This window comes from Chelmon rostratus, chromosome 9, assembly GCF_017976325.1.
Source record: "Chelmon rostratus isolate fCheRos1 chromosome 9, fCheRos1.pri, whole genome shotgun sequence".
Taxonomy (NCBI): Eukaryota; Metazoa; Chordata; class Actinopteri; order Chaetodontiformes; family Chaetodontidae; genus Chelmon; species Chelmon rostratus.
The window spans coordinates 13,856,830-13,868,914 of NC_055666.1; the positions used below are offsets into that span (position 1 = coordinate 13,856,830).

Genomic DNA, 12,085 nt, shown 5'->3' on the forward strand with positions numbered 1-12,085 from the left:
GATCAGGGTCTACATACCCAGTCCTTATGATCAGTTTTCTACACACATTCTCAACCAATCAAACCTATGCTGAAGTTACACACTGAACACTAACACTTACAGTACCTTTACCTCAGTACAAACTACCCTATAATTTCCTTGTGCAACATAAATCCACCAATAATAGACTCGCTCAGGCCAGAATGGAGAACTGGCTTAAACCAGCCAGCTCAGCAATCCACAGACCATAATGTGTATTAGCAGACTTCACTACTGTATAAAAAGCAATTACACCAGGAGCTTTTCATACTGTTGTTATCCATTGTTAAATAATATATCAGTCTTATGACTTTGCCTTCTAATAAACTCTACACTGTTAAAAATAGTTTTGCTCAAAATTTTCATTAAGCTTTTCTTTTTTTCGCTGCAGACACCACATAAGATTGAGGTCACTGCTATCTACACCTTAAGTGAATGAGGTGAAGTAATTAGGTGCATCATTTAGGCACAGTAAAGGACTATAATTATCAGCTAAAATAGTGTATTACTCTAAGAGCACTTCCTCAGATTCACTCAACTTACAAATATATTGACTGTAACGCTGTCTGAGGAGCGTAGAGTGAACAAACGTCTGCCACCGAAGGAACTAATGCATTGGCAGCACCATAAACAGGCAGTGTGAAATCACTGTTACGCAGATTCTGTTTGGGTATTAAGATTTTCTGTTCTACTGCTGCTGCGCCTACCATTGTTCCACCTGGACCCCTCATATTCTCTTTGGTCCTGACCAGAATACTTTGATGTAGCCAACAACACCAGACAATTGCAGGCTTACACCAAACCTGACCCTGCCTGAAACAGAAACACAGTCAAACTCAGATGTGTGTATATTCACTGCAGCTATACTTTATTTGCATAAAAGCTCATGAAAATTAATGTGGAGATTGTAACCTAAGGAAAATGGAAATAGTGTTGGTATAAATTAAAACAAGTGTTTGGCAAAAGAGCAACAAAAGTGATTAAGCAATTTTAAGGATTAAGAAACTATTTAATTGGTCAAAACATTTAGATATCCTGTAACAAGCTGAGCAAGCTCCAAACCATCCATATAGCACACTGGAAACAGGCACTTCAGTGGAAAAATAAAACCATGCTTTAGACCAGATCCAGACAGTTAGACAATGGTGGCGGGCGTGTGAAGAATTAGTCTCAGTCTGCAAGCATGTTCACAGACTTCAGTCTGAAGCCAATGCAGTGCGTCATTTATTCCACAAATGTGTCCTTTTGTTTCTGCAAAACATCTGAAATTCATGTCTGCATCAAGTATACAAGCAAGTAACAAAGACGTCAGCTTTGTTTTGATTGAAGAAAACATGTCTTTGAAGTGACACAAAGTGATGGAAATAAGGAAGGTTTTTTTCACTGCATAGCCACCCTCAATAGAAATGGACTAAAATAACACTGCCTCTATCCGCATTGCACTTATCTACCAACACATTACAGTGCAGTTATTAGGAGTGCCACTAGGCAAACTAATAAATCAAATCCATCATCTACAACCGCATATCCTTTGGAGGGACATGGGGGCCTGCAGTTGATTCCAGCTGACACTGGGTGAGAGGCAGTTCATAACAGGGCTGACACATAGAGACAATTAAACATTCACACCTACAGGCAATTTACCAATTAACCCTTGTGTCTTTGGGCTGTGAGAGGAAGCTGGAGCACCCGGAGAAAAGCCACGCAACACAGGCAGAGCATGCAAACTCCACACAGACAGAGGTGCCAGCCAGGTGGCGGGTTCAAACCCAGTATGTTCTTTTTGCGAGGCGACAGTGCCAGCCACTGGACCACTGTGCCCCTATAAATCACATCCTATTTTCCTTATGTTTTGAAGATAAGCCACCTGAACTTTGACTGTTAAACTATTGCACCAGCTCCCCTGCCAACAAATGGACGCTCATACATTATGCAGGAGGGAGCAAGTAGCTCATCAGGGATGCAGAGTGAAACATGGCAGGCAGAGGCATAGCAGAGAGGAGGAGTCATGGGTGAGGGCTGAGGAAAAGGGAGGAGGAGATAGAGAGGGCTATGGCTGAGGAAGCACAGGGTCATTCACCGCTCCAGAGACAGAGGAAGAAAATGAGGGAAAGAGAGAACTATGGAGGGAAAATGTGGAGGTCATGTCTCACTGAGAATTGAGAGGAGGGGGTTGAGATGACTGAGTGACAGATAACAATCCTTCCTGTCTCCCTGTCCTTTTTTCATTCGAGTGATTTCCAGGTGAAGCTCATCTCCATTTACTATGAAACTATGTTGATTTGATGTCATAATCGCCCACCAGATTTTAATCCTTATTATCCTTCACATCCTGTGCATGTGAAGCACAGCAGCTGTTGTAGTGCTGCCACTTCAAAAACCAAAAAAGACAAGGGGGAGGAGAATGGAAAAAAGGGGAAAATACGCAGATTCTGCAAAGGGAGCTTGGGGTAAATGTTGTGCTATAGCTCGCCAGTGTATTCTGTGTCATTTCAAGTCTTATTCTCATTCGCTGGTTTGTAGACGTGGGTTGTTGCATCATTCACATTTTGGTCCCACATTTTCAGAACTCTGAAACAGCCTGTTTTTGGTCAGCAAAGCTCTAAATAACCATCAATGTGACCATTTGACTGACAACCTGTGATTTCACCACAAATTTCTCACAACTTTCAGGTGGGGCAGCCAGAAATCACAGAGTAAAAGGGGCCTTGAACACATCACGATCACAACTACAGTGCCTTAAGATCAGGCTCTCCTCAGTCATCAGATTTAGACAGCTTCGAGAATGGTTGTTTTACAGTTTGAGATTCATACAGATCCACATTTTCCTAATCTAAGGTTTTGCTGTCTGTGATATTAAAGGTTTGGTACCAGAGAGGGGAGGAGAGCAATGACTGAGAAAGAATGGAGGAGGAGAGAGGGCACAAAACAAAAGACAGCCAGTGTTGCAGGAGACAAATTACGACCAGCAGGTTTCCCTATGTGGAAGGGCAGACAATGCACACACACATACACAACTAAACAGCAGCTTTTGTGTTTGGTTGGTAGAATTGCTTGAAATATTAAACATAAATGTCACAGCCTTTCCCCATGTCCGCTGCTCCTCATCTCCCCTCCTTTCCCTCCCTCCTCTCCTCTCCTCTCCTCTGCTCCTGTCCTCCGCCCCCCACACTGACAGTTTCCTGTTAATGAGTTTCATTCGCACAGACCACAGCGAGAAATAAACAGTGTGTTGCATGCCCAAACACACACACACAAACACACACACACACTGCAGGTAGTAGAGCCCTGGCTGAGTGTATACAGCCATGACTAACACTAGCTCACATCATCGCTCCAGTACTGCATGGGGAAGGCCAGCTCTAATAAGGCCAAAGTTAGCCCACTGTCTACTGAAGTCTCTGGAGAACATGTTAGCAGGTAGAAGAATATAACGTTAAGAGTGTGGGTTCATGACGGAAAGGCAGTGGTTACACTACTGTCACCATCAGCCTGATGGAGGTGGTTAGACAGGAGAGTTAGCTTAGCTGTGTGGTCATTCTGTAGTTGAGGCCGGAGTTGAGCGCAAATGGCATTCATTAACATTTCCACATATTCACATATTAAGAGAGCCCGAGAGGTATCCTAACCATTCAGGTGTCACCACCAGATGGCAGGTGGAGGTCATGCACTTTCCAAATATGAAAGCTTGTGTTTGAAATGTACGAGTCTGAATGCCAACACAGCACAATCTGAAGTCATTATGTCATGACAAAGTAAAAACAACCAACCCCTTTAATCTCCCCTTAAGTTGCTGTAAGGTTGTTAAAATCACACTGCCTGGCAGCATCACATATATTCTTTTCCAGCTCTTCATTGAAGCTATACAATGTGAAATAGTCAAACCAAAACTGCATGTCTTTATGGCTGCCTTTGAAAACATGGGGACCTCCACTGGAAAATAACATTCTGTGGGTTTGAACAATGTGGCTGAACGCTACAGTTCTTACTTCACCATAATTAGACCGACATGTCTGTGTCACCGCAGTTGTGCTTGGACTTCAAAGTGACTTTCAGCATCTTTTTATGAAGCACCTACTGTACTCACTAGGTCCTTCTCAGCAGGTTTCAAACCATGACTCAAATCTAATCCAGTCATGGTGGTTTATACGCAGGGAGCACACTGAGTGAGCTGGCACAGACTCAAGAGCCAACATGGCTACTTCTGAAAAAACAATATGCCTGATGTCCCTGAAGAAGCCAGCCCTGACGAGTCTCCTTAATTCTGTTTCAGAGAAATCATGAAATGTCCTGTGAGGCAAGCAGGAAAGGCAGAAACACCAAACATAAGCCCTTACTGCAGAAGCTGAATGTTATGAAGCACCACTGGACTAACATGTAGCTGCAACTCACTTCTTCTGATTCTGACTGAAATAGGTGATCAATTATCAGGTAGAAAAGCCCAATATGCCCAACACTGGCGAGATAAAACAGCCAGCTGGGATGGGAAAGCCTTCAGTCAATCGATTCATAAACTGGAAAGGTTTTTTTTCCATCAGGTGCGGAAGTCTAATGTTCTAATGTCGAGTCTGCTTCTCTTTCAACCAGGGTTTGAACCTGCTGAGTCTCTACAAGGTGGATTATGCCTGCTGGCAAGTGCTCAAGTACTCACTGGGTGTATCAAGGGCGTAGTGCTCTCTCTCTCTCTCACTCTCTCTCACACACACACACACACACACACACACACACACACACACACACATCGTCGGAGGACATTACATTGACTTTCATTAATTCCCTGGACACTTACCCTACCCCTGACTATAACCACTACTTGCCTAACCCTAAGCCTTACCCTAACCTTAACCTAAACTCAACCTTAACCCAAGTCTTCACTCTAAAATTCAGTGTTTTGCGTTATGGAGACTTGCGTTTTGTCCCCACAACGTGAGTAATACACATCCACATTTACACACACACACACACACACACACACACAGTAGATGTTCCGTCTCTCCGACCAACTCACATCTCTGAATCTGTTCCAGGATCTGTCCTTGTTGTACTGAGCCACGGTGCTCAGCCATTTGTCGTTACTGTTACCGGAGACCGCAGTTTCTCTGCTCAGCAAGAGAGCCACGACAGGCAGCAGGAAGAAGAACATCTTCTGAAAGCAAAGACACAGAGAAACAAACAAACAAACAAACAAAACAGAGGGGGGGTATAAGACGGGGTGACAAAACAGATGCAGAGGAGAGGAGGCTGCAGCAGCAAAGTGTTGGAAGAACAGAGCGAAGTGAGCGCGAGCACTTCAGAACGCAGAAGTCGCGCATTGTGACGCATATCGGGTCAGAATGTCACAGCGGAGCGGTGAACGCGTCCAGACGCGGCGCAGTTCATGACTGCTCGGGGCGCGGAGAGCTCATTTTGATCAAATTGCTGATCCTTCCTCTAATCGGATTAGAAACATTGGAGAGTTGTCACGGCGGCAGATGGGGCACCGCGCGGCGATTAGCTCGCGAGCTTCCCCTCCGCCAATTTAAAAAGCAATTAGCGGCGTCAACACAATCGCCGCCCCCACGGAGCTTTGTCTTGGCTTTCGTCTGCTTTCTCCTCCGTCTCCTCCATCCTCGGCAGCACATTGAAAGTCGGCAAATGGGCAACTACAGACTTTCATAGTCCAGTTTATATTTCTTTGCTAAACGCCCCACGAGGCATCGCTGCTTCACCTACCTGGGAGAGTTTGTTGGTGTCCAATTCCGATTCCCCGGGGAAAATAAGTCCACAGCCCCGGGCACTCCGGTGGCACCCGACTGCTTGTAGGATTGACGGCAAAAGGGAGCTGCGAGGACGAGCGGACCGGGAGCTTTCTCCTCCTCCTCCTCCTCCTCGGTCACCAGACACCGCCTCCTCTCTCTCTCTCTCTCTCTCTCTCTCTCTCTCGCTCCCTCTCTCTCATACACACACACACACACACACACACGCACACCGTGTCATTGGTTTTCAGCGGGTTTTTTTTTCTTCATGTTCGCACCAGAGCCCGAGCAGGATTTGAGAGCCGTGTCAAAGCTGTTCCGGGTGTGTGAAACACAAATTTCATGTTAGTCACGCGCCTCTCTTGTGGAATTCAAGCTCGTGTCCACCATAATAAACACAATTAAGACGCGCGAGCCATAAAATCAGCGCTGTGGTGGCGCCCGAGACGTCTCCGGGGCGGAGGGGTTGACGGCAGCGCGCTTTTAGCACCATGGACAGAGGCGAGCCACACGAAACACAGGGGTTTTGCTTTGTTTTTGTTTTAAGTAACGGCAAAAATCTCAGTTCGTAAATGGGCTCCATAGCATTGTGGGGATGATATAACGATGTGTTTACATAATTAATCTGTGACTCTGCTTTGGATCCCTGGGTTTTGCTCGGTTTGGCAACTCTCTGTTTGCATAGTGTGTGGTTGAAGTGTGTGCACTTCAGCTTCTGTTCGCTCCAGCCTTGGTGTCTGTGGTGAGTTGGCCTTTCCAGTGGCATCACTCCTCTCTCTGTGTGGTTCGGTTGGAGTCTGTTTTATGGACTTGCTTTGGCACAGAGTTCCTAATGCCCCTCAGTTTCACTCAGGTTCTCTTCTCTAACTATTCTGGCTGATACCACAACTCTCTTTCATACTGCTTAATTTCGTCAGAACGGTGGTCAGAAGAAAGACTTAAGCTTCCTTTTGCAATTCTGTGTTCATCTTGACCTGCTACAACCCCAATTACAACAAAGTTGGAACACTGTGCAAAACAGGTAAAACAGAATGTGATACATTTTTCTTTTTAAATAAATCTTTTTTGACAAATACTCAACTGAAACCAGTACAAAAACAACATATTTAATGTTTGACCCCATCAACTCAAAAACCCCTGTTTGGATCATTCCACAGGTAAGCATGTTGATTGGTAACAGGTGATAGAATGAAAGGAGCATCCTGGAAAGGCTCAGTCGTTCACAAACAAGGATGGAGCAAGTTCACCACTTTGTGAACACATGCCTGTATAAAGGATGGTCCTACATGGATTGTTGGTAAACATACTTAATTTGCAAATGATTGTATTTTGTTTTTATTATTACGGTTTTACACAGGGTCCAAACTTTTTTGGAACCAGGGTTGTATGTTGCAAAGCTCACTGCCCCCGTGAGGAAAGGTCTTGTTTTTGCCAATATTGTCTTGTATATTCATATATCTATATTCTGCTGTGCTATTTTTAATGAATTGTGTTGTTACCGAAGGTTCAGTGCTGTCTGAGAGGTTTCCTCCAGGAAAACCGAGCCCTATAGGTTGTAGGCCTACTGCAATTTTTCCTTTTATTTCCTGTTCTTGGTCGAGAGTCAGAGCTCATTAAAAATGAAACAGGTCAAACACAAAGTAGTTACACACAGTAGTTTGCAGCTGTGTTTGCTGCAGTGTGGATACAAGCAACATCCAAAACCTGCATTTGTGAAATTCTATTTCTGTTTAATGTTTGTCCACATCATGAAAAAAAAAAAAAAATGAAACATTAATTGGGTGAAGATGGCTCATCATGAACAAACCCTATTAGTGTTCTGGTTCCTGGTGGTGTCTTCAAAATACACAAATCAGGATTGCTCCAGCAGGGCTGTGAGGTTTAATGAAGCAGGTAAACAGCATGGGTGCAGGAGCTGGAGGCTCTGAAACTCAGTTTACTAGGATTACAGTTTACTAACAACTTGGTTGTACTGCTTGAATCCTTCCTGGATCACTTTATCTGTGCATGCCATGTCATATACTGTTAAAATGTGCTCTGAAGTTGTAAATGTACCATTACAAGTAAAACCCGATAAAACCTCAGTCACTATTTGTTAGTTGGATTCCACTCCACCTTGCTTGAAGTGTGAGGAAAAAATTGTAATTAATGATAAGTCAATCATGAACTAATGATGCATTCCTAGTAGCTAGTTATTTTTTGTGTGGTATTTAGAGTAGCAGCTGCTCAAGAGTTAATCAGTGATGCATCGGTCGCATGAAGAAAGTGGTCAATATGCAGATTCACATATCACATATTCACTGATCATGAGATGCTGCTCATTATCATGATGTTTAGCATTCTGTTTTTATGCATCTTATTAATAATGAGCAGACTGGATTAGTTGTGGTATTTTTTTTCCTGATCTGCAGTCTGTCTCTGCTTTCAGTCTTTTGTGACAGATGAGATGAAGTGCTCCAAGGCCACTGGAGGAAAGCATTTAGGTGTATTCAGCCGTGACTCCATATGCATCTCTGGGATCAGCTTAAGCTAAGAGTGGATGATTCCAAAAAAAAAAAAAACCCACAAACTCACAGGTGGCTCCATTTCCTTTTCAGCATGGTGATGGCTGATACATTTGACTGATATCCAGTCTATTGAATGAAACTAAACAATTTGAAAACTAGCTTTGTGGTAACTGTATCCAAAATTATTGTACTGTTATTACAAATCACATTTTAAAAATCTGGAGCAAATTGGAATCCAAGGAATGTAACCTTTCGTTTTTTCATTGTTAGGAAAGTTGCATACGTTAAAGGTTTACATGCAATCATACTGCAAGGGATGATTTTTTTAAAACCTCTTTTTAAAGTTATCTGGACTTTAGCTTGTTTCTGCTGTGTTTTAATAGCTACATCCATAAAGGAAGTCAGTCATGGCATGTAAGTCCGGCAGCTCATGGCTTCTTATGGAGATTTAAGGACCAGAAATCCTGAATTATGGAATTTACAGTTAGAGCTTGTTGTTATTGTCATACATTGGAATACTTTATTGTTAAAAATAAAACTTGTGTTCTTGCAATATACAACCAACAGTCACACCAACATCATACAGTTAAAGGATAGAGGTGAAGGTCTACACAGGCTAATAATGAGACTTTCCACTTTAAAATCACGTTTCTCACTCACTGCCATCTCGTACCGTGAAGCACTGTGTGAGAGGTGGAGTTGGAAAGTCCAATAAGCAGCTTATGAGCTGAATGACTATGAGACACTTGATTTTGACATTTAGAAGCTCTTACAAGACATTTCTATGCAGTATATGTTAACAGTTTTGTCACTTGTGTTAAGAGGGTATCCTGACATTTACAGTAAATCTGGGTAAAGTTAGACATTTGTGCCAGTTGTGGAAATAAGATCCAGCATTTGCCCTTCAAATGCTGCCAAATGGCTTATTTACATTCCTGTTTACCTTAAAGCCATTTAACTCTTTTCCAGAGAGACTCTTCAATGTGCACAACACCAGTAAAGATACACTCGTTCCAAGTGGCTGGTGAGACATTCCCACAGATCTTGTTCAAGACATTGGTTGTAGATTTTAAAAGATTAATAGATGATTCAAATACCTGAAACTTCCTAAGAACCTAACCTAAGACTTCAAAATATAACATTTACAGTATATTTACATTTGTAGGTGACAATTTAGAGGTGTCTGAAATTGTTTTTAAAATGCACTTTTTTTGTTGCATTTCAAATGAAACAACAACAAAAAGAAAAAGGGCATCAAACCACATCAACATCAACAGGATAATAATAATAATAATAATAATTATTATTATTATTATTATAATTGGCATTACCTATTGTGTTGCTATCACTCATTGACCAGCTTAAAAGTAGTAAACAAATGTAGGCTAATTATCACTCCTGTATCATGATATGATGTATCATATGATAGCTGCTTCTCTCACAGATGGAAGTAATTGCATATAGGGCAAACATCACATTACATTGCAACCATTCACCTCAAAATAAGCATGACCATCCCTCATATAGACTACAAAACATGATACTAGGCAATCATCATCATCATCATCATCATATAGATATCACTCAGATGTCACAACGTGTGTAACGTATGCAGCAAGAATCACATTTCTATTATTCACATATAATAGCACTGTCTGTCCCACCTTCCACCACTGTCACATCAGCTGTCTCTCTCACAAGATGATAGTAACATTTCAAATATTATAACCTTGTCAGCTTCTCCCTGGTAGCCATTCATTATTTGTGTTCATGTAGAGGCCTCATATTTTCAAAAATACCTCTTGTATGTTGTTCAGTTTAAAAAGCAACTGTTCATATCTAAAATTGTTTTTATCTAAAGTACTGAAAATACCGATGTGAATGACAGACATGAGAAAATACCGGAGAAAAGACATGGCTACCTAATGTGGTGCATGACACAGTAACATCATGTAGCATAATGAGCTATTCACATAGTGTAAACTTTAACAGACATGATTCAGGCTGATGGGGGTGTTAAAATACAATGAGCATGACAGGGTGGAAGGTTTGTATTGTATGTGCTTTCGAATAGAAAACCTGGTGCCACATTATCATCATTTTTTACCATTTTCATTGTCACTGGGTTGTGATAGCAGCTTAGCAAGACACTCACCATTGTCTGAGTTCAAAGGATTCAACGCGGTCCCACTTCAGTCAGATATTCCCCTGATTTCCTTTCCCTCTTTTTCTCTTAAATCCCTGCATTCACCAGGGAGGTGGGGGGTTGTGGAAGATGAAGGATAGGAGCAGCTGCAGGGGGGGCAATTCTGAATAATAAAGATCAAAATGCATGAAACAAAGCAAAGGGGGGCAGTGTCCCAGCAGTAAATTTACTGTCATACACGCCCCACATTGCAAATGCAGATGGTGAAAGAAGGAGGGACAAGAATGATGAAACAAGATTAAAAAGTTGTGTGCATGTGTGTGTGCCCATGTGTGTGTGCCGTGTGTGTGTGTTTGTGTGTGTGTGTCTGCATGTGTGTAGGTGTGCTGGAGACAAACGAGGAAGAGACGAGAAGGGGAAGTGTGCGGGAGATGTTTGAAAGTGAGCAGTGGGGTGTGATAGACTGTTTCTTAATGAGCTATGTGTCTGTAACTTAACTTGTGCATGAGAACTTCAGTTCCACTCGAGTGACTCCAGAGAAAGGCTCCTTCAGTCTGCCTGAGAACGGACAAGGATCATAAAGCACATCAGCCTCCTCGATGATATCTGCTTGGGCTGTCCCACTGTGCTCGGTGCAAAACGTTGCAAAAAGCAGCATTTCCATCACAATTCACATTTCTGCTCGGTGCTCTCGGGGGCATTCGTAAATCCAATCACACATCTGACGTTCCACATAGGATGAAAAGAGAAAACTCATAGAGCATGAAACCCACCAGCAAATGGGATCAAGAGTATAAATCTCTCAGCATCCCGATAGATGTTCATGTACGGATCCTAATCAGCTGCTCATCAAGGACTTCAGTGGCAGTAAACAGAATATGTTGTTGACTTGCCCAATCTAAAAACAGGACTTATTTAGCATCCAAATAATAATGGGATAATGTTCGGCATGGAAAAACATTAAATCACGACACACATCTGACTCTTTTAGAAACAACCTCCAATCGGCTTTGATGTTTTCTTCTGTCGTTCGGGTACAACTGTATTTATATGTCATCTTTTTCAAACCAAAGCCTTTTTTGTCATTTCCCTTAATATCTGTGTGAAAAGCGGGTTTGTCAAGGTTTCGAAAAGTTCGAAATGATCACAACATTTCTTTGTTGAGCTGAAAAAGAAGTGTTGAGAAGGGACAGAAAAAATAAAACTATATTAACATGCCCTAAATAATGAGGATTTGTCCTTAAAAAAGTGTGCCAGCTAGCTTTGAGTGGAGACTCAGACATCATCGGAGGATTTGACATAGAAAACAACAATTTGTTTCCATTTAATTATTTTTTTATATATAGTTCCAGTAAAAGTCTCGTCTCATGACACTTCATGTCGAGCAAGTTTAGGCCACACTCTTTCATTTATGAAAGCGCATGAACTTGGTGACGGCCATGAGGAAGAACTTTTTGAAAGGCAGAAAACTCGAACAGAACTAGGCTCTCATTTAGCATCCATCTGCCTCAACCAGCTGGGTGAGAGAGAGAAATAAAGATAGTGATCATAATAAGAGCTATAATAATAATAGAATTTTGACTAATGAGAAAATATTGTACAATAGCCACAACAGCCAATTATAGATGAGGACATGCATTATTTAAAAAAAAAAAAAAAGAACTACTGTCACAAGTTAA

General features: G+C 42.0%; 1 protein-coding gene across 3 annotated transcripts in view; it reads right to left on the bottom strand.

Annotated features, from left to right (window-relative positions):
* spock1 (SPARC (osteonectin), cwcv and kazal like domains proteoglycan 1) overlaps positions 1 to 5,822 on the bottom strand; it is a 99,009-nt gene extending 93,187 nt beyond the window's left edge. For all 3 annotated transcript variants that reach the window (XM_041944105.1, XM_041944104.1, XM_041944106.1), the window contains exons 1-2: positions 5,731 to 5,822; positions 5,027 to 5,164 (exon numbers count right to left, since the gene is read on the bottom strand). In XM_041944105.1, the coding sequence (XP_041800039.1) occupies positions 5,027 to 5,161 (135 nt within the window). In that variant the 5' untranslated portion in view covers positions 5,162 to 5,164; positions 5,731 to 5,822. The remainder of the gene's footprint in view (positions 1 to 5,026; positions 5,165 to 5,730) is intronic.
* Between the last annotated feature and the right edge of the window lie 6,263 nt (positions 5,823 to 12,085).